This window comes from Haliotis cracherodii, unplaced genomic scaffold (assembly GCF_022045235.1).
Source record: "Haliotis cracherodii isolate W230 unplaced genomic scaffold, xgHalCrac1.p SCAF_6, whole genome shotgun sequence".
In the NCBI taxonomy this organism is placed as follows: Eukaryota; Metazoa; Mollusca; class Gastropoda; order Lepetellida; family Haliotidae; genus Haliotis; species Haliotis cracherodii.
In genome coordinates this window covers 16,277,321-16,301,704 of record NW_027266319.1, presented here as the reverse complement: position 1 = coordinate 16,301,704, position 24,384 = coordinate 16,277,321, and the positions used below count along the sequence as shown (strand labels likewise).

Genomic DNA, 24,384 nt, shown 5'->3' with positions numbered 1-24,384 from the left:
CTCAACAGAGTGATGAAACAAATCAGATAAAACCACCCCACCCAAAACGCTCCAGTTATGAACGGAGACAGCACTCCACCCTTCCCATCCACAAACATTGATGTATACAAAGCCGATATCTCAACGAAAACGAATGAAATTGAACTACCATACATATCAACCACATAATGTCCCTATCTATTGTAAGGAGTGGACATGTTTATCCTTTTTGCGAACGTCTGGTGTCCATTCACATAATGTTCACCGCTATTTGCCTTTTAAGCCCAATGTAGTCTATGAGGGGATATAAAAAAGTTTTGATCCTCACACAGAAAAAGTAAAAGAATTGGATTGTTACTCCTTTATTTTTCAACATAGTCCCCTCCCAACTCCACACAATTGTTCCACCTAGTTTGCCAGTCACTGATGCCCGATCGGTAGAAGTCAAGATTCTGGTCCCCTAACCAAACCTCCACAGCAGCCGTTAGCTCATCATCTTCAAATCTCCGGCCCCGGAGGTGTTTTTTCAGCCTGGGAAATAGGTGGAAGTCACTGGGGGCTAGGTCTGGAGAATAGGGTGGGTGAGGGAGGAGTTCGTAGCCACATTCTTGCACAGCTGTCATTGCAACACGGCTCGTGTGGACTGGTGCGTTGTCATGGTGAAGCATACTCCCACGCCGGATTTTTCCACGGCGTTGCATCTTGATGGACTGGCGCACCTGCTTCAATAACTTGGCGTAATACTCCCCATTCATTGTGATGCCATGGGGCAGGTAGTCGATGTGAATCACTCCTTTGCTGTCCCAGAAGATGGTCATCATAACATTCTTGGTGGATCTGGTGGCTTTGAACTTCTTTGTCTTTGGAGAAGTGGCGTGTTTCCATTCCATCGACTCCTGTTTGCTCTCCGGATCAAAATGATAAACCCAGGTTTCATCACTGGTTACAATCCTAAAATGAAAATCATCTGGGTTGGCGTTGTACCGAGTTAGCAAGGCTCCACTGATGGTGACCCTTGATAGCTTCATGTCATCTGTAAGCATTCGGGACCCATCTGGCACACACTTTGGACATGTGGAGTTTGCCATGAATCATATTATGTATGGATCCATATGATAGGCCTGTTGTTTCTTCTAGCTCATGGAGAGTAATACGGCGGTTTTCCATCACTTGTGTACAGTGTCAATGTTTTCAGGGCTGGTACTGGTTGATAGCCGTCCGGACCGGGCATCATCTTCTAAGCTCCCTCTGCCACGCTGAAATTCCTTCATCCACCGTTTGGTAGTTGCAGACGATGGGGAAGACTCTCCATAAACTGCAGTCAATCGCTCTCCCACCTGTCTGGCAGATCGACCCTCTAGGACAAGGAACTTTATCACCGCTCTGTACTCAGATTTGTCCATTTTGCCAATGCACTAGGGGTAGGTCTCTTCCACGAAGTGTTGTGACAAAATAATTGCAGCCAGCAATATGTTTCTACATAGCATCAGTAGCTAAGAAATTCATGTACATCAGGTGTAGCGCATTGTACCATTCGACCAGGAATATTGTGTGAGGCTCAAAACTTTTTGATATCCCCTCGTATTTCGGCGGATAATCAGACTGGTTATTCTCTGGCGTAGACAGTTTATGTTTCAGTCTTAAAACAAAATTAAAATGTTTGACATAAATGTAACAGTTCCTATCAAAGAGACTTCACACTTGTACACATGTGGGGAATCGACCCCGGGTCTTCGGCGTGACGATCGAACGATTTAACCACTAGGCTACCCCACCGCCCCCTAAGCTGATAACTATTCTGTTGCTGCATGTTTCATAAACCGTATTAATGGTCTTTCGAATATCTCATTTCATGCGCCAGGCCTTAACAAATGTGTCATCGATAGCGGCAGATGATATTTCTGGCAGTCTAATTATTCTACCCAGTGATCAAACATCGTTACGTCGGATAGTACACAACTGCCTCTTCGTTCTGAAAACTATGGCCTCATTCTGGTTTTGGTAACTGCCCCAGAGAATGGTAAGGACTCTACTTGACGTGTTCCTGGAACGAACTTTAACGAGATGCAGAACATCCGCCGTACCGCTAACGATGCGACACATGATACAGGAATAGGATAGAAGCCACACTTATCTGCAATTACTCAAATGAGTTCAATCACGCGCGATGAAATATCAGTATTGTATGTATTTGTTATTAATCAAGTATCGTATTATGTTGTAACCGTAGACTTACTTACACATTTTCAGGGAATAATTATGATTATTAAATGGAAGTGTATGGAAGAATAGAGAATTTCACCCGAATGAATTTTGATATCAAATATAACACCATTAGTCGATAAAAGTATCTGGAACTTCGTTACACAAAATGATACTGGTACATTACTTGTAGCACACGTCCAGTTATTTGTGCGTTATCGTTAACAGAGTCGGGGCGGTCAGGTAGCCTAGTGGTTAAAGCGTTTTCTCGTCACGCCGAAGACCTGGGTTCGATTCCCGACATGGGTACTATGTGTGAGGTCCATTTCTGGTGTCCCCCGCCGTGATATTGCTAAAATATTGCTAAAAACGGCGTCAAACCATACTCACTCACTCACTTAACAGAGTCAATCGTCCTCAATCGGCAGGGAAAAGAACAGAAACACAATTCGCTATGCATATATTTTTTAATACAAATAGTGTTTAATTACATGATTCTAAATACATAGTAAGAGTACGTTATGTGTTAGTGAAAACTAAATACTTCGTCCAAACATTGCATGTAGGACAAAGTCAAATCACAACTCATGGATACTCATCCATAGTACCAACTATCATATCACTCAAACCCATTTGATTCCAAATATAAACAATGGCGGATTTCACGTGCATATCATGGCGGATGGTTTTACGTTACGTGACCTAGTGAAGCATCCGCCACAACTCGCCCCTTTCCGTGACCTGCAAGAAGAGCTATTCGGCTTGTCCCGGAATAACACGAGTTGGTCACGAATGCTAGTGAAGATCAGTTAGGGAACCTTTTCTTCAGGGTATACATTCACTGCGTATACATTCACTGCGTATACATTCACTGCATATACATTCACTGCCTGTACCTCTGTGTATATACCCAAATGCAGCAGCTGCTCATGGCTAGCTATAGCACATCAGAGCGATGGGTCGATTTCAAACGGCTGCCATTTTGGCCACACACCCTAACGCCAGTGCCCCGCCAGCATCAGTCTGATTGACACCACAAACAACAAGGGCCATTATAAACCTACTCCACCATAAGGAAGATCTGCTGTAGGCAAACCCCTCCTGTGGACAAGAGTCGCCGGCGAATTGCTGTTATTGTTGGGAAACAAGCAGGTTGATGGGCATTGATTACATGTACTGTTGTCCCCGTGAAGGTACGGGGTAGAATAGGTCTTCAGCAACCCATGCTTGCCGTAAAATGCGACAAACAGGGTCGGGTGGTCAGGCTCGCTGACCTAGTTGATGTATCTCATCGTATCCCAATTGCGTGGATCGATGCTCATCATGTTAATCACTGTATTGTCTGGTCAGGACTCGTTAAACAACAAACAAACAAAACATGTACTATAGATGAAGATGTAAGGTACGCACCGAGTCAGAGATTCAGAAAGGGCTACTTGTTGCTACTTCCTACCGGCAGAGAGAAACTTACATAATGCACATGAAATACAATTTCCCCTTTTGTTCTGTAAGCTTGTTCCCTAGAGCCCAGTTAAGTTTGATTCAAGGGCTGGGCAAGAATGAAAATCTTCATTTCAATCCAGACATAATAATGGCTAATTTACCTAAATTTCGTAAACGTAATAAAAACACAAAAATACATTCTGTTTTTCTTTTCACATTCTTCGAATCCCTTAACATTATTTGTACAATGTACAATGTTTTATATGTATCTGGCGAATTAAATCGTTTTGGCGATGTTATTAGAACTTTTACCCACCATACATTCACTAAATACCCTAATGGTAAAGTGCTAACTATACACGTACCTCTTTAAACAATATGGCATAGACTACGCAGTCAAAAATGAGATGTTTCCCCCAAAACGCCCAATAGCGCCTCTATACTGTACACTACGCAGTTCCCACCTCAAGCTAGATCATTGGTAGTTCAATAGCGCCTCTATACTGTACACTACGCAGTTCCGACCTCAAGCTAGATCGTTGGTAGTTCAATAGCGCCTCTATACTGTACACTACACAGTTCCCACCTCAAGCTAGATCGTTGGTAGTTCAATAGCGCCTCTATACTGTACACTACACAGTTCCCACCTCAAGCCAGATCGTTGGTGGTTCAATAGCGCCTCTATACTGTACACTACGCAGTTCCCACCTCAGGCTAGATCGTTGGTAGTTCACTCATACACAGATGACAACTATAATAGTAGGAAGAAGAGATGTGTTCCATAATTGATATTTTATAATAATTCAAAATGTCACATCTAGAAAATGTAATCGGTCAAAGGATTGTTAGGGCCCAGCTTATTCTTTTTAGAATCGTCATGATTACTATTCCCAAACTCATCGCAAAGAGCTTAATGTCATCAATTACGGGTGAATTAGCAAATGTCACTTCTCTTGTGACATAATATATATCATAAAGGTTACTGTCATATTTGCTGTTGCCATGACAACATTCACATTACGTTTAACGATAAGAGAGCTGATGAACTACATAAGTAGGTGGATATATAATAACATACATATCAAGACTTTGACTTTATTCAAATTGATTAAAACTGACACAGGGTCGATAGTCTTTCACATATTTTTTCAAATATAAATATAACACCCTCGATTATCCAGTGTGTCACATCTCCATTCTATTTTGATAAATTCCCTGGACCCATTTGGTACAATAGCTTCGTTTTTGGGAGGTATAAAAATTAAATCATACTGAAAAAGATGTCCAATCAAACTAAATAATGAACCTGAGAGGGTGAGGCGAAATGGGGTTTAACGTCGCGTCAAGGATTATTGCACTTATAATGCTCGCGCGTCTGTGGCTGCTTGTACACGGGTACTGATGTCGACTTATAGTGCTAGTCCACTGATATATCCTGCCGCAGTTTAACATAAATACCCCACTCAGACACCGTATACTGACCCCGAGCCGACCAGTCCTTATTTTAGCCCCTTAAAGCCGAGCGACAGGGTAACAGTACCATCTTTTAACGTCTTTTGGAAATACGCGGCTGGGATCGAAACCTGGACCTTCCGCTTTCCAGGCGGACGCTCTACCACTAGACCATGGAAGCGGTTATGAGCAAGAGAAAATGATAAGCATAATTAATAAGAAAGATTGATATGGTGACGTCGTTGGCGAATGGAGATATATAATACGCAGGAGTGAGTGAGTATGTTGGGTTTAACGCCGCTTTTAACAATATTAAAGTTATATCAGCTTAATGTGTGAGGCAAGCTCAAAGTGATGCAGGTCTTAGACGTTTTCCGCTTTGGTGACACCCACGAGCACGGGAATGGTGCTGACAAACCTAGAAACATTCGATCCCACGATCATAGTGTTTTTTTTCTGGCGTGCCCAAGGGACGCAATTCAGCGCAACGAATGGCGGCGCCTTAGACGACTGCCCTAATAATCGAGTATGAACTGAGTGTACATTAAACTGTTGTATTCATTGCTGTCATGGACGAATTATAATCCCCAGGAAGAAGAGAAGCAGCGCCCTCTGGATAAAACGGTGGGGTGTCAAACTTATACAGGGACCAGAATATGTACATGGCAACCCCTATCCCCATGATAATACAGAGGCCAACAGTCAGCACGATTTTAACGCATTTGCTCTGCTGTAAACTGGCTATGTCTTCAAGATGGTCCATCATTTCTTTGGCTTTTCCTTCATCCTCGTCGATGCTGCCGACGCCGCACAGGTAGTTGAAGACGCGACGCCCAACGCCGGGGGGTTCTAGGTATCGAATAATAGGAAAAAGGAACACAATAATACGCATGATAAGTTGACTTGAAGGGGGTCATGACTGCAGAATGTGGCGAGGTATTTATGTGTGGTGAACAGGGGTAGACACCATTGGTAATATCCGATTAATGCGCAGCTCATTTCGGACTTGTGGTTATGTAAAATAACTAGATTTTCATGGTTTCATGCCGCATTTAGCAATATTCCACGGTAGGGCACGTCAGACATGGGCTTCACACATTGTATCCAGGTGGGGGAACGAACCTGAGCCTTCGGCGTGACGGGTGAACGCTTTAACCCATGGGCTACCCAGCCGACAAATACTACAGTGTCCATCAATTGTGTTGTTCATGTGTTAGATATAACTGTTTCAGGCTTTAAGGTTCTTGCTAAGGAATTTGCTTGGGTTGTATACTCCCCAAGGAGCTGATAATGAAAATCGAATTCACATTATTACTACTACTACTACTACTACTACTACTACAGCCTGAAACAGTTATATCTAACACATGAACAACATGGACACTGTAAGGGGCCCTAGAGTTAGTGGTGGTCACAAGTCTCTTCACACACTAAGACGCAGTCAGTGCCATTGACTGCCCTGTGCCGAAGGACAGCTGAAGTGGCGTCTTGTGTGAAAATCGTCGTGACAAATATTTGTTTTTCACCGATATCTGATAATGTTTCAGTCAACAATCAGTTTATAAATGCTACGAAATATGCCTATGTCAAATTTCGTATTTGAATTATATTTCATTGAAATAATCCACTGTAGCGATCCCTTTATGTACATTCTTAACTTTGATCTTTATTTCTCGCGAGATCTAAGATTAAATCACGTGGACCATAGAACCTCGAACCAAATATGGAGCTAAGAGAAGGCCCCACTTTCGGACGCCGACGATGGTATCCTCGTTTAATATATAAGTTAAACGTCGTCCGTAAAACCGATTTATTTAGACAAAACCACAGGTAATCATTTTGTTTAAGATAAAAATAGCTTTGGCAATTTGCACAGACATTCTGCGGAGTTGTGTCGGCTTGACAAAATGTGTCTATTTATAGATCGTCATGCTGATCTAACATCACGTTGCCAAATAGGATTAAACAAGCGGCGTCGATTGCAGATTCAGATAATTTCTGAATATGTTATGTCTGCATGTAGTTTTCTGTTTTGTTTGCGATTCTAAAAGTCAGTTCATCTAATAAACATGCTTTGATGAAATCTTTTCGAACTCAACCTTATTTGGGTAATTTTGGTCATTCTACAAAGAAAGCCAATCTGTGACCCCAGCTGTCCAGCTCGCAGCGGGTCGGACCAAAAAGAGGTCACGTGATGCTGCCGCTTACACTATGAACCTATATTAAGACTAGATATACATGGTACACTAAGAGATTAATTGAAGACCCCGGTTCGAAACGCCCATTTTTGTCATGTCCAGCCGCGATATTGCTGTTATTTTACACTATCGATCGTACAATCACTTACGTTCTGCCGATTCTTCTGTCACTTCCGGTGACCTGAACACCTTTTTCACCACCTCCCCATCGGCGACCTTGACATCGACATCGTTCATCTCTACAGCGGGATTGTCTACCCCTGCCTTTATACCGTGACCTCTGCTCAGCTCAATGTCAAGGACGTCTGGTCTCCGTGGATCATGTCGTGTCCAGTAAGTGGTTCTTATTAACTGTCGGCAGGTGGAATGCTATGTATTTACATGAATTCAATATTTTCACAAAGGATTTTATCTAAATAACCTTTTGAATTCATAAAGGCGATAGGCTTTATCTTATTGATTTAATATAGCAAATCTTACCAATTTTTCTACCCTTTTCAGAAAAGGTTGGTTTCACCGAAGTGGTAAACGTCTAAGACCTGCATCGCTTCGGGCTTTCCTCCCACATTAAGCTGACACGCCGTGATATAACTGTAATACTGTTAAAAGCGGCGTTAAACCCAACTCACTCACTGACACACTCACTTGAATGAAAACGTACATATTTTTCCTCTGGTTTCTCGGTGAAGAGGCTGATGACGATGGCGAGGACCGCAGTGAGGAGGGTGATGAACAGTGAGAAGTACATGTAGTGGAAGTTCTTAACGATACCAGGCAGCTGATAACCAGTGTTCTTGGCCCCGCAGTAGGTCTCCCCATCAAATTGGTACACCATCACAACGAACAGACGGACCATGCCAGTTACAAAGGCCACCATCAGGGCCCAAAAGGCACCCTAAAATACAACGGTAACCATCACAGCCCTCAAAGAAACTTAAAATTAACATCCATCTCATTAAAATCAGATCTTAGTTCTCGCTATCGCTAAACAAAGATCTGAGGACATCCCATTAAGGGTCACACCAGAACGACCTTTCTTCCAACCAATCAGAGCGTCGCTTACCAGATCATGAAAGTGACAGTCGGAATGAGTTTTCTAATCATGCAACCACATAATATTTAACACGGGGTATTCCGAACGACAGTGACGGGTTTTATGATTATATCCATACAATCTAGGCCATCTATAAGCCATTCCAGAATGTTCTTCTTATCAGTTTTATTTTTTTTTAATCGAGAATACATCAAAATATGTTTCGAAGCCTATAGTCGCCAGTTTGAAACTACTGTCGTAAAACTCGAGAAAGCCGCCTTCTGATTGGACAATGTCGATTTCTTGTCAGTCATTTCATTGGTCGGTCAAAATTCGCGAAAGGTCGTTCTGACGTGACCCGTAATGGGATGTCCTCAGATCTTTGTTTAGCGGTAGCGAGAACTAAGATCTGATTTAAATAAGATTGAATTAACATAAGATAGAAAAGCGGGCACCAAATGGCAACACTACATGACCAGATACAACGGTAACCACCACAGCTCTTAAAGACCCTTACAAAATAATCAGATAGAAAAGCAGGCACCAACAACACCCAAGACATGACCAAATAAAACGGTAGCCATCACAGCCCCCAAATATAATCAGATAGAAAGAAGGCACCAAATGGCACACTACAAACATCCCACTTTATTAAGACACCCCAAAGGTAACCGACGTTCACAATTGCTACATGGTTCAGAATACAAAATCACACACAGCACGTTACAAAGCTTACTGCTAGAGATCAAAGATAAAACTTTAAAAACACCGAACAAGTAACACATGGATCAGGGTTAATAGAAAACGGTTGGAGTTGTACGACAGGGGAGAGAAAAACTAAACCCACAGACCATGATCCGCTCGCACGACCACAAGGTCAGGGCTACTTTCCCCTGGGTCTCGTCCCACAAAGTAATCTAAGGTGCTAGTCAATGTTAACACAGGAACAGGAACACATGACATGATGATACAATGGCTGTTACAGCTGTAACAGGACCTTCACACCGGAGAAAAACAACCACCTTTATATTAGTGTTAGACTATGTGTATTCCAGTTATATAAGGGCGAACTGTAAATAAATAATAATGTTAGACAAACCAGTGGTCGATATTATGAGCAACGTCCTACGCAATCGGGATATGATGACACAATCGACTAAGTCACCGAGTCTGACTTAGCCCCGGATCTAACTTAGAGTGTGTGTACTCCTGAGGTCGTAATTATTTTAGCTTCCCACACTATGGGTATGGCAAGTGATGTACAAGACGTTGTGACACAAAGTATTAAGATTCGGGGGCTCGGGTGGCGGATCGTCTAAGGCGCCGCTATTCGCTGTGCAGCGTTGAATCCCTTGGGCACGCCAGAAACCTATGATTATGGGTTCGAATCCCGGTTCGGCCCGATTATGTGTCTAGGTTTGTCAGCACCATACCCGTGCTCATGGGTTTCACCGAAGTGGTAAACGTCTAAGAACTGCATCACGCCGTCATATAACTGTAATACTGTTAAAAGCGGCGTTAAACCCAACTCACTCACACACTCACGTATAAGGATTCGTCTGTATGACGTTATGAGCTGCGGACAAACCTTCTCGTTGACCCTGGGCACGAGGACGCCGAGCAGGAAGACGGCAGCAAACGGCGGCGCGAGGTAGTTGGTGATCTCCTGGATGTAGATGAAGACCTGGCCGCCCTGGCTCTCCTTGATGACAGGCACCCACGCGATGGACACGCCTACCATGACCACGATAAACACCCTGTAATCACGGGAGCCCAATAGGAACATTGTACACACCCAAGTTCATGACATGTTAACATGACTAAAATCTTAAATACAGACACAGGATTGAACGTTTGTTTTTGAATGAAGGAATCAGAAACACCAATACGCACACCAGGCAAACAGCCGACACTCAAATTCACATTTCTGGAAAATTCACTTATATGGCCCAAACCATCCACCCCCATCCACTAGTATGCACCCTCATCAACCCCCATCCATCCCACTGCACCACCACCCGACCCGATTCTCTCTATTGCATCCCCATAAATTCCATTGCACCCCTACCCACCAAAGTGCACCCCCAACCACCCCCATTCACCAAACTGCATCACAATCCACTCCACTGTACCACCATCCATCCCCATGAACCATAATCCACACCACTGCACCATACCATAATCCACTCCACTGCACCATAATCCACTCCACTGCATCACAATCCACTCCACTGCACCACCATCCATCCCCATGCACCATAATCCACTCCACTGCACCACCATACATCCCCATGCACCATAATCCACTCCACTGCACCATAATCCACTCCACTGCACCACCATCTACTCCACTGCACCATAATCCACTCCACTGCACCATAATCCACTCCACTGCACCACCATCTACTCCACTGCACCATAATCCACTCCAGTGCACCACCATCCACTCCAGTGCACCACTATCAATCCCCATGCACCACACCCACTCCTCTGCACAACCATCCACTCCGCTCCACAACAATCCATCCCCATGCACCATAATCCACTCCACTGCACCATAATCCACTCCACTGTACCACCATCCATCCCCATGAACCATAATCCACACCACTGCACCATACCATAATCCACTCCACTGCACCATAATCCACTCCACTGCATCACAATCCACTCCACTGCACCACCATCCATCCCCATGCACCATAATCCACTCCACTGCACCACCATACATCCCCATGCACCATAATCCACTCCACTGCACCATAATCCACTCCACTGCACCACCATCTACTCCACTGCACCATAATCCACTCCACTGCACCATAATCCACTCCACTGCACCACCATCTACTCCACTGCACCATAATCCACTCCAGTGCACCACCATCCACTCCAGTGCACCACTATCAATCCCCATGCACCACATCCACTCCTCTGCACAACCATCCACTCCGCTCCACAACCATCCATCCCCATGCACCATAATCCACTCCACTGCACCATAATCCACTCCACTGCACCACCATACATCCCCATGCACCATAATCCACTCCACTGCACCATAATCCGCTCCACTGCACCACCATCCACTCCACTGCACCACCATCTACTCCACTGCATCACCATACATCCCCATGCACCATAATCCACTCCACTGCACCACCATACATCCCCATGCACCACATCCACTCCACTGCACCACCATACATCCCCATGCACCATAATCCACTCCACTGCACCATAATCCACTCCACTGCACCACCATCCACTCCACTGCATCACCATCCATCCCCATTAACCACATCAACTTCACTGCACCACATCCACTCCACTGCACCACCATCCATCCCCATGCGCCACCATCCACCCCCATTCACCATAAGTCAATGTATCAGGAACTTCATTGTAATTCCATAGAATCCAAGTAACATTTATTTCAAAATTAGTCCTGATAAGTAGTTATATTCTAAACGAATGTAAGAAACGGCATACCGCCCCACTATCATGAGTTCCGTGACTGAGGCCCTCTGTCGGAACCTCTTCCATATGTCGATGGTGAAGAGAGTGCTAGCGCTGTTGAATATGGAGTCCAGGTCACTCATCAAAGCTGCCACCATCACCGCCATCATCAGACCGCGGGCACCTGCACGACAATATGTAGGGGTGAGTGAAATAACATAGGCTCGTACGTGATTTGATAACTGACAGAACAATAATCCAATGAAATTACAGAAGAGAAGATCTTATCAGTGCTATTCCAGTATGTCAAATGTTTGTACGCTGGGAGCTCCAAGTGATGAAGGTCTTAGACGTTTACGACTTTTATGAAGCCCACGAGCACGATAACGAGTGGGTGAGTGAGTGTGGTTTTACGCCGCTTTTAGCAATATTCCAGCAATATCACGACGGGGGACACCAGAAATGGGCTTCACACATTGTACCCATGTCGGGAATCGAACCCAGGTCTTCGGCGTGACGAGAGAACGCTTTAACCACTAGACTACCCGACCGCCCACCACGATAACGAGCTGAACAAGCAAGAATAATGGCCAGAAGATATCAGAAAAATCCTAGATACATTTTCACACATTTAATGTAATATCCTGAATGTAGGGTTATGATATCATCCACCGAGTTCTCGACACAAATTGTGATGCTCTACGTATGTAGTAAGTAATATAGTCTTCACAAGAGTTGGCCATTAAGTGACGATGAAACGTAATGATTTGAAGAAAATCAGGATTCTTATCTCTTAGCGGCTTTTAGAAGTAGGAAATGTTAATATGACCATCCCTACTATCTTGTCATGTGTCAGTTTTCATTATTAACAATTTTGCCAGTGTTGTAGACAGTAAAATTGACTGAGGTTGGATTTTGATGTTTTGTACCCCTCCCTTTTAAAAATGCGGGATCCGCCCTTGCCATCAGTCATTCGTGAACTCCGGAGTGGCTCGAGGATACACGTGATCTAGGATTATGAGAAACAACCTGAGTTTTCAACATTAATCACCTAGGATATGCTGTAACGGATATGCTGTGACGGATATGCTGTAAAGAGCACTCCTTACCGTCTGGCATAAGTCCCAGAACGAGTCGAGGGAAGGCGATGTTCGTGCACCCAGCCTTGCTCTGACACACTTCCATGCAGTAGTCTGGGTTGGTGCAGGCTACTTCATCTGTGGACACAATGGCAAATTAATGTATATGCACTTTGAAAGTAGGAACGATAGTTTCAATTAAATGCAAGGAGTTGATATCGAGCGTCGCATTAACACTGTTTCAGTCCTGTAGACGCGAGTAATACATGGAGACCACACATCTTATGTGAGGTGAGGTGAGGTGGGGTGAGGTGAGGTGAGGTGAGGTGAGGTGAGGTGAGGTGAGGTGAGGTGAAATTGGATTAAACGTTGAGGCCAAGATTATTGCACTTGCATGTACGTGTGTCTGTGTGTCTGCTTGTACTAGTCCGGACTGATGCCGATTTAGAGTGCTAGCTCACTGAGAAACCATGCCGCAGTTATACATGAATACCCCACGCGGACACCAGTTACTAACTCCGAGCCGAACTTACCTTGTTTTAGCCCCTTAATGCCGAGCGCCAGACAGGGTAACGTATTTTGATGTGACGCGGTCGGGGAACGAACCCCGGACCATCCGTTGTCCGGACGGACGCTCTACACTAGACCACGGAGGCGGTCCATCTTGATGTGTGTTGAACAAGACACTACACACATACCCGGGTACACATTTCCTTTACATTATCACCATGTACATCAGTACACAAACAACACTTTAATCACGTACATGTATACAGAAGCACCACTTTCATCCCATGTGTGATGTGTAGATGTGTAGATTTTATGCCCGTAATTTCAATCACTGGACTGTTTGAACTGGACGCGATTATTTACAGACCGGTCTCATATAACTGAAATATTTCTGAGTGCGGCGTTAAAAAACAAAGGAACAAAAACATTAAATCTACGTACCTAGGTACACAACATACACCTGTATTCCACGTACCTGTGTACATCTGATACACCTGTATTCCACGTACCTAGGTACACCTGATACACCTGTATTCCACGTACCTGTGTACACCTGATACACCTGTATTCCATGTACCTGTGTACACCTGATACACCTGTATTCCATGTACCTGTGTACACCTGATACACCTGTATTCCACGTACCTGTGTACACCTAGTACACCTGTGTTCCACGTACCTGTGTACACCTGGTGCACCTGTATTCCATGTACCTGTGTACACCTGATACACCTGCATTCCACGTACCTAGGTACACCTAGTACACCTGTATTCCACATACCTGGATACACCTGGTAAACCTGTATTCCACGTACCTGTGTACACCTAATACACCTGTATTCCATGTACCTAGGTAGACATCATACACTTGTATTCCACGTACCTGTGTACACTTGATACACCTGTATTCCACATACCTGGATACACCTGGTAAACCTGTATTCCACATACCTGTGTACACCTGGTGCACCTGTATTCCACGTACCTAGGTACACATCATACACCTGTATTCCACGTACCTGGATACAGGATCCTGCTCATCATTCCTGGCATCACCATGATGAAGATGGGGAGGATCTTGATGAAGCCGGCCATGAGAGTAGCCCCTTGGGCATGGGAGACACTTTTCGCGGCGAGAGCACGCTGCACGATGACCTGAGAAAACATGATATAAAACTTTACTGAATGATATTTCCCTTAGCATACACCGCCATGGTAAGAAATGCACACCCGGTGCACCATAGTATGTTCTACCCACATAACCTTGGAGGTTAAATACAGCTTTGACGTGCACCGCAATATCCTAGCATCTCACCTGGTCTGCACACCAGTACCAAATGGACCCCGGCGTCTGTCCGAGGAGGAAGCCGAGCCACGGCATGTAGTCGTCGTCCACCTCCCGCAGCATCCTGAACGCCTGCTTGTCAGGGTGGTGACACGTCGTACCGGGGACGATGGAGCTGGCGTTCTTTGGCACTGCCTGAGGGTACTTCTCCAGTAGTCCAGTAAAACCACCGATCTCATAAAACCCTGAAAGCATATCATAACAGTACAAGGATGCAGAGAGAAAGGACCTTAAAAAAGTATATTTTCTGTTATGAAAATTTCTGTTTTTGTCGCTTTTGAACTTGACACTGCATATCCCGGAAGGTCAAATTCAAAAGAATATCTGTCAGCCTAAAAGCAAAGAAACAATCATTTGAGGCATTGAGGTCTTATATAGCGTAAAAGGACGCTGTAAAACCCTCCTCATAAATCAATTTGAGGGTTACACATCTTTGTTCAAAATAGAATGAGAGACAGACATCGCCAGCTTGATAATATGATACTAGACATAAACTTTAAATATCAAGAGGTATATCATTAAGCTCCTGACAAGATCTGGAATCAGATCTTGAATGGCGTCAGGATTCACTTTGCCCAATAGCCATCTCTCAACAAGTCGACTCGCCATGTTTTAAAACAGTCAGTGCTCAGTCATAGCTTGAAGCGCTCGTTCAATATCCTTTAGTCAGTGGGTCCCAAGGCCTGTCTTACCCGCCCCGGTGAGGTACAGTGCTCCCGTCAACATCAGGACCGCCTGAAGCGTGTCTGTGTAGATGACGGCTGTCAAGCCACCTGCGGACAAATACATCACACTCATCGCATACTATTAAATCTCTTGCATCAGTACACCCAGTGTTATATAAATCATCAAACACGTTAGATCCAAGCCTAATTATTACTGTACTCCACCCGTGAATATCTGGGGTAGAATAGGTCTTCAGCAACCCATGCTTGCCGTAAAAGGCGACTATGCTTGTCGTAAGAGGCGAATAACGGGATCGGGTGGTCAGGCTTGCTGACTTTGATGCATGTCATCGTATCCCAATTGCGTGAACCGATGCTCAAGATGTCAATCACTGGATATTGTCTGGTCTAGACTCGATTATTTATAGACTGCGTTCATGTAGCTGTAGTATTGCTGAGTGCAGCGTTGAACAATAAACAAACAAACATTATTGTACTGCTGAAACTGCATGTTCTGTCCTGCAAGGTGATATTTTCTTGGCGCGTGCATGTTTAACGATGCTAGGTACCTGTAATCGTGAGAACAGCGGTGACGAGGACCAGCAACACGATGCTCAGGTACAGATCCCACTTGAGAGACTGCTGTATGAACAGGGCACCAGTGAAGAGGTCCCCCTGCAATACAGACATGTCAACACTACAGCTGTTTACACCTACATGTGGAATATTGCGGTGTTAAACAACAAACAAACAATTAAATAAATCACTCAACATTGTTCAAACATTCAATCCATCTCTTCTATAGTAATTCTATGGCCCCTTCACTCACCCATACATTATATCTTCCCTTCACTGTAATGCTACTATAGTCTTTTAACTCATTGCATTTTCTCTTAAGACTTTTCGCTGAACGTGGTGAAGATGTACCTGTAGGTTAATGATGGGGGCACGATACTTACAGAACATTTGGTGAAGATGTAAAGGATGAGGGAGAGAAAGGCGAAGTACACTCTCATTCTGGTTCCCCCGAATCTCTTGGAGAGATACTCCGGCATGGTGTAGGTCTGTAGGGAAGAGAGAGAGAGGGGTGTCTCCGACGTTATAGTCATTTGCTAGACTCAACTGGGTCAAGATGGAGATACTGAACACAGACGGAGCATGACAAGTCTTTTATGGCCAGATGAAAGTAGTAAATTCCCCAAGTAATTATTAGTAGTAGGTTACCTAAATTTGACTTTTTCCTTGAAAATTGTTTAAATTAATATAAGGGTAACGCTGTTTTTCAGGGCATTATCATTTGTAGAAGCCCGAGGTTTTCCATTAACTGCCCGACGAAGGAGGGCAGTTGAAAAGACCGAGGGCTTCTGCTAATGATAATGCCCTGAAAAATAGCGTTACCGTTATTATAACTAAAAATGGATCATGGAATTTGTTATCAGAAAAAAGAAAGAAAAAGAAACAACAATATCGGTTCGGAAACATTTACTGCAATCAACACGAATGTCATTCACCCACTTTTACAAATATTGAAACGTCATAGAACAAACCAGATGACGTCACTATTGAACGTGACGTCACCAGTACCTATCCTATGACGCCACCTAATAAAGGCTCGTCGTCAAGCAATATGAGGGCATTATCAAGTTATAGTGGCCCGCTCATTTCTGATAACACGCGGGTAGTTTAATGATAATTCTATCCATTTTAGCTAAAATAAGTTGTAATGATCTCCATGACAAACACTAGTATAACCTTGTTCGTTGTTGGTCGGTGATCAGTGCCTGTACTTACCCCACATGCAATGTACACTGGCACGAAGATCCAGCCAAGAAGTTGCAGGAGCATCAGGGCCTGTGTGGAAAAGTGAGTTGGTAAGGGTAATACTGTTAATAGCCCATAATTATAGGTAGGCACTGACAAAGAAACATGTCTCCTATCACGTCTTTGCGTATCTCAAGTTGGCGGTGGTGGAGCCCAGTGGTTATCGCTGGAATATTGCGGCGTAAAACTATACTCACCCACTCAAGGTGATATGAAGTCAGTACCAGAGCTGACACTGACGAAATACCGTGGACTATTTACTATAAGGTCTTCGTTTCCAAGGGGCGGTCGGGTAGCCTAGTAGTTAAAGAGTCCGCTCGTCACGCCGAAGTCACGATTCGATTCACGACATAGGTACAATGTGTGAAGCCCATTTCTGGTGTCCCCCGCCGTGATATTGCTGGAATATTGCTTAAGGCGGCGTAAAAATATACTCACTCGCTCACTCGTCCCCAACATAGTTCCATTACCATTACTGAATGCTTCACCATGTCATAATGTTTCATGACAGAATTAACTCTGTACCGTACAGTACAGAACATGCAAGTCTTCTTGTTTGTAGGTACTCACGTTAAGCTCCCACGCCCCAACGCTGATGCCGTTGCCGGCCCCAGAGCCTGCGAGGCCGATGAAGTGCTCGGTGCCGATGTTGCTTACAAACAGGGATGCTCCGATCTGAAACCATGGTCCTATGTAAATATGAGACGTCAATGCCAGAGAATAATAACTCTCGATTATCTGCCCAAACAGATTCCATTTGGCTTAAAAGGCAACATAGTGATGTAACATGAATATGAACATTATATTAATGGAACGCGAAAAACATCATTGATGTCGCGTTGATGTATTCTTAGTATCCAATTGTTTGTATTTGTAGTAGTTAATTTCATGATCTAATCCATCAAATGACTTTAATTGTCATAATAACAGTCACATGTGGGTTTTTTTCCATGTTAAAAGACATGTTTGTATTATTCACATGATATAGAATATTTTTTTATTTTAAAGCTAGTTATATACGACGCAATGTGAACCGTACATGCATCGGCCTTGAGATCGCTCAGCCAACAACATGTGTAACCTTACCGGTACAACCACATGGATCAACAACGGGGTACACTACCTTACCGGTACAAACCACATGGACGAACAACGGGGTACACTACCTTACCGGTACAAACCACATGGACGAACAACGGGGTACACAACCTTACCGGTACAAACCACATGGACGAACAACGGGATACACAACCTTACTGGTACAACCACATGGACGAACAACGGGGTACACTACCTTACCGGTACAAACCACATGGACGAACAACGGGGTACACAACCTTACCGGTACAAACCACATGGACGAACAACGGGATACACAACCTTACTGGTACAACCACATGGACGAACAACGGGGTACACAACCTTACCGGTACAAACCACATGGACGAACAACGGGATACACAACCTTACTGGTACAACCACATGGACGAACAACGGGGTACACAACCTTACCGGTACAAACCACATGGACGAACAACGGGGTACACAACCTTACCGGTACAAACCACATGGACCTCCCCGCCAGGAAGTAGCCACTGACAGAGTTCCGCTTGGCCCTGCACATCGCCTGGAAGGGAACAATACTTAAAACACTTTATGTATTGTTTTACTGCAGCAAGTTTAGAATATGATTATTGCCTTTCCCTTATGTAAACTATGCTGTACTGCACTGCCCTATACTGTACTGTAATATACTCTACTATACTGTATCGTTCTGTACTATACTGTAATATATTCTACTATACTATACTATACTATACTGTTCTGAACTTACTGTAATATACTCTACTATACTGTATCGTTCTGTACTATACTGTAATATATTCTACTATACTATACTATACTGTTCTGTTCTGTACTTACTGTAATATACTCTACTATACCATATCGTCCTGCTCTATACTGTACTAAACTATACAAAACTATACTATACTATACTATACTATACTATACTATACTATACTGTTCTGTACTTACTGTAATATACTCTACTATACCATATCGTCCTGCTCTATACTGTACTAAACTATACAAAACTATACTATACTATACTATACTATACTATACTATACTATACTATACTATACTATACTATACTATACTATACTATACTGTTCTGTACTTACTGTAATATACTCTACTATGCCATATCGTCCTGCTCTATACTGTACTAAACTATACAAAACTATACTATACTATACTATTAATACTATACTATACTATACTGTACTGTTCTGTACTTACTGTAATATACTCTACTATACCATATCGTCCTGCTCTATACTGTACTAAACTATACAAAACTATACTATACTATACTATTAATACTATACTATACTATACTATACTGTTCTGTACTTACTGTAATATACTCTACTATACCATATCGTCCTGCTCTATACTGTACTAAACTATACAAAACTATACTATACTATACTATTAATACTATACTATACTATACTATACTGTTCTGTACTTACTGTAATATACTCTACTATACCATATCGTCCTGCTCTATACTGTACTAAACTATACAAAACTATACTGTACTATACTATTAATACTATTAATACTATACTATACTATACTATACTATACTATACTGTTCTGTACTTACTGTAATATACTCTACTATACCATATCGTCCTGCTCTATACTGTACTAAACTATACAAAACTATACTATACTATACTATTAATACTATACTATACTATACTGTTCTGTACTTACTGTTATATACTCTACTATACCATATCGTCCTGCTCTATACTGTACTATACTATAATATACTATATTATACTATACTATACCATACTTACTGCAATGTACTCTGCTAGGCTATATATTTCTATACTATACTGCACTATGCTGTACTTTACTATACTGCAAAGTACTGTAGACTGAGATACACTTTACCTTGTAAATATATATCTCATATACGCTAAGCAGTATATATGCTGTTACCTATGTTTGATTTATGTGCTACGCTTGTTGCTTTATATCAACATTCAGGAACAAGCGATTTACAGTTATGAAATGATAGACATGCATAATTTGAACGCGTCACTTACAAAAACGCCAACACCGACGACAAGGACAAAGTAGCCAACGACGACGCCGATGTCAGCTGACGTCAATCTCGACTCACTGTTGTAGGCCATGGTTCTTGTGTCTGCAGGAACAAACAGAATACGTCACGATGTATGCTAGAACACACATCTGTATTATTTTTGATAGGCATTTAGATGGAGTACTAAGTAACGATAGGATTCATGGATGAATTGTAATAAAGAAATTGTTCAACCATAAATCCTATCCTTATTGTGCAAAAACATTTCTTTGAGTGGCATTTAGAAGTTGGAGTGATGAAGTCAGACGAGTTCTATTGATGAACAACTTCTTTATTACTGTGCAAAAACATGTTTTACTATTTTCAAAAAGTGTAGATATCTCTGACATAGGTAAGACCTATATATTTAAATATATATATATATATATGCTATAAAAAAGTAGGCAGTGGTGAAATATAAATGTTCATACCAAGTATTAGAACAAAGATAAGTGTTGACAACAAACATCCTATACAAGAACGTTGATTGACAGCGCTATCGAGACATCATACTGACAAATTATTGTTGTCCCGTTTGCAAGGCGAATGGGTCGACGTTTTGACAATGCCTGTACTCAATGCATGAATCGTCAATGCACACCTCCAGCAGCACAGCATCTATTAGGGAGACATGTGCGTAAACGTCAAGGGCCGCCGACCACGATGGCTGAACTTGGCTAGGCACTGCAAGAAGAGTGGGACGGACTCCCTGAAATCGCCATTGGGAGACTCATACGCAGCATGCCTCGCCCAGTGAAATCATGTTTGGAGGTTTTATGCACTACTGATCCAAAAACGACAACTTCGAAATTATTTATCTTACCCCAATCGTCCATCAAGTTCGTTGGCGGTGATAACATCTACTGTCATACTTCACTAACTGTTGTAATGTGTACCTAATGCGTTCAGTATTATCTTACAACTACTAGTCTTACTAGAAACAGTAAGTTCAGTGTTGGAAACTGGCAGTAATCCAGTGTTGGAATCTGGCAGAAATTCAGTGTTGGAAACTGACAGTAATCGGGATTCGAACCCGCAATCATAGGTTTCTGGCGTGCCCAAGGGACGCAACTCTGCACAGCGAATCGCGGCGCCTTAGACGACTGGGCCACCAGTGACACACCACCCCCACCCCCCCCCCCACCCCCCCCCCACCCCCCCCGACACACACACACACACCCACACCCCCACACACACCTTAAGTGCATCGCCTCTTGTGGCTCTTATTTAGGTACACCAGTATCAGATGTACTACCCCAATGCGAAGCTTCTCGAACAACCAAGCCTGTCGGTCATGTACACAGCCACGGTCCGACACCTCGACTTTACTTTAGTTATATAGAAAACATTCAAGAAAGCTCCATTCACTCCTGTTGAATCCGACCACTGCACCACTTGATATTGCTATTTCATTCTTCCAATATGTTGCTGATATTTACTGCCATTATACATACAACAGTGCCCATTGCCACATAACAATATATCCTGTGTTTCCTCGGTAAACATTTATCCCGATAGCTACCAGGTGAAAGGTTAAGTCTAAATTATTGCGGTTGTCGACTGCAAATGATGTTAAACTCATTAAAATACAGCGTCATCAAATGTTAAACCCAACAAACATCCCTACCTGTACGATACGACAATTATTACACCTATGAAGTAGACGATGTCCTTTGCGTGACCTGTTCGCTGTTCGTTGAGGCAGTGTTAACGGCGAAATGTCACTGTAATGGCTCCAGCGAATGTACGAACAGGTGCATTGTGTCATTTATGGGAGGTGGTCAGGGTTGTACCTGCTTATCTGAGGTAAGCGTTAACTTGTATCAGTTCCAGGGGCGCAGTAAGAGAGAAAATCGTTTGAAGATTTTTAAGCTAATCCGACATTCGATATGTGTTATTGTAGCGCGGCAGCTCCAACGTTAGTAGTTACTATAAGAAACACAAGGGGTCAGCGTGTTTGGCTAACGTCTACCAATGGCTTTATAAATATTTACCATATCTATATATTTCCCATTGTTTACATTACCTAGTTTCCGCACAAAGTGGAGTACACCTCACACACAAGCAGTGAGATAACTTACTATGGAACCCCTGACACGGATATAGTAGTGTGTAAGTTGGGTTTAACGCCGCTTACAGTATTCCAGTCATATCACGGCGTGTCAGTTTAATGTGGGAGGAAAGCCCGAAGATCTATCTATCTATCTATCTGTCTGTCTGTCCTTCCATCTATCTAAATTCACACATAAAATCACACGGCACGATTGAAATTATTCTCCTACATGTTAAAAAGATAAAACTGAAACTCTCTCTCTCTCTCTCTCTCTCTCTCTCTCTCCCTCTCTCGTCGTGTGTGTGTGCTTGCGTGTGTGTGCGCGCGTGCGTGCGTGTGTGTGTGTGTGCGTGCGTGCGCGCGTGCGTGTGTGTGTGCGCGCGTGCGTGCGTGCGTGCGTGCGTGCGTATAACAGGTATAACAGAGAAAGGAGGGTTACACAAAGCGATATGCACAAACTTGTACTGTGTCCTGTGTGACGGTGCCTGGTATGCATATCTCGTTCCGCCTCAAGGTATACCTGGTTGTGCTGTGATTTTCTTATGTTTGCGGGTGATGCATTATGAACACTTGAATGTGAACTGAATAGCAACATGTCAATGAATTTTTACTAAGTGCATGCTGTACATTAAATACCCCAAGTATTGAGATCGGACATATACATGTGTATTGGTGGATTGCATGGCATCGTATAGATGCTCAGGAAACATGAACATTAACATTTACGCGTATACAGCCGGAGAGAGAGAGAGAGAGAGAGAGAGAGAGAGAGAGAGAGAGAGAGAGAGAGAGAGAGAGGGGGAGAGCGAGAGAGAGAGCGAGAGAGAGAGGGAGAGAGAGAGAGAGAGAGCGAGAGAGGGAGAGAGAGATGGGGAAAGAGGAGCGAGGGAGGGAGAGAGGGGGAGAGAGAGAGAGAGAGCGCGAGAGAGAGAGGAAGAGAGAGAGAGAGAGAGAGAGAGAGTAAGTCATATGTGTCATGAGTTAGTTTACCATCTGTACACCACGACCTTGATTCGTGACCTGACCAGAACAATGGAATCTTCTGTTCTTCCGACATTTTTAGAAACATGTTGTATAGACAACAACATCACAATAATCTAACACGGTGCATGGCAAAGTAGGGCCTTCTATACGTACCTGTATGCAGATCAGTGTTATGTATATACGTACCTGTATGCAGATCAGTGTTATGTATATACATACCTGTATGCAGATCAGCGTTATGTATGGCGACACCTTTGTGTTGATCTATTGCTGCGATCACGCCCCACTGTCTTGTCGCTACGCACAGGTGAGGCGAGCTCGAGGGACAATGTAGCACAAATAACAACCCCTGTCAAGGCATTGGGAGGGGTAGGTGAGTCTGCGTTCGTTAATACAATTGACAGTCTGGGGGGGTGTACTAGTGGCAGTTGTGGTGACTGGCTTATGCATGGACCCGACATCGCATACGAGCGTTAGAGACATAGCATGTGATGTGCTTGCGTCGTCGGTTTAAAAGATTATACGAGTGCACTTCTCAAATAATTACGATGTAAATACGTAAGTCTGCTGTAATCTTATTATTTGTAAGATTTTTACATTACAAAATCATAGTTAACCGATGCCAAATAGTTTCAAACCATAAACACGAGTCTTTAATTCATTTATACACATATACATGTACAGTAAACTACGGTTATAACGAACTCAAAGGGACCACTTATTTTAGTTCGTTATAACCGTAGTTCGTTATAAGCATATATACAGCATATATACAAAAAATGGCCGGGATTAAAAAATAAGTTCGTTATATCAGTCATTTCGTTATAAGCGTGTACGTTATAACCGTAGTTTACTGTATACGTATCATAATCGAATAATCATCAATCCAATATTCATTTACGTACAAAACGCGCCTTTAAAATCAGTTGCGCATTACATACAAATGTGTCATAATATAAGACGATTTTGTATCACAAAAATGTGTGTTCTAG

The 24,384-nt window shown here is 43.1% G+C and overlaps 2 protein-coding genes across 2 annotated transcripts; both read right to left on the bottom strand.

The window, feature by feature from the left end:
• Positions 1–341: 341 nt before the first annotated feature.
• LOC139446279 (histone-lysine N-methyltransferase SETMAR-like) lies at positions 342–1,067 on the bottom strand. Its single transcript, XM_071227633.1, has one exon. The coding sequence runs from the start codon at positions 1,065–1,067 to the stop codon at positions 342–344; it is 726 nt and encodes a 241-aa protein (XP_071083734.1).
• A 3,480-nt stretch (positions 1,068–4,547) lies between these two features.
• Positions 4,548–23,670, bottom strand: LOC139445153 (sodium/myo-inositol cotransporter-like). Its single transcript, XM_071226258.1, has 16 exons — positions 23,612–23,670; positions 20,318–20,418; positions 18,742–18,813; positions 17,757–17,861; positions 17,157–17,216; positions 16,325–16,429; positions 15,935–16,040; positions 15,393–15,473; positions 14,671–14,885; positions 14,375–14,510; positions 12,876–12,983; positions 11,800–11,950; positions 9,896–10,064; positions 7,936–8,169; positions 7,424–7,625; positions 4,548–5,925 (listed from the first exon to the last, which is right to left on the bottom strand). Exons 2-16 carry the CDS (start codon positions 20,405–20,407, stop codon positions 5,621–5,623), a joined length of 2,139 nt encoding a protein of 712 aa, XP_071082359.1. The 5' UTR covers positions 20,408–20,418; positions 23,612–23,670; the 3' UTR covers positions 4,548–5,620.
• Positions 23,671–24,384: the final 714 nt, after the last annotated feature.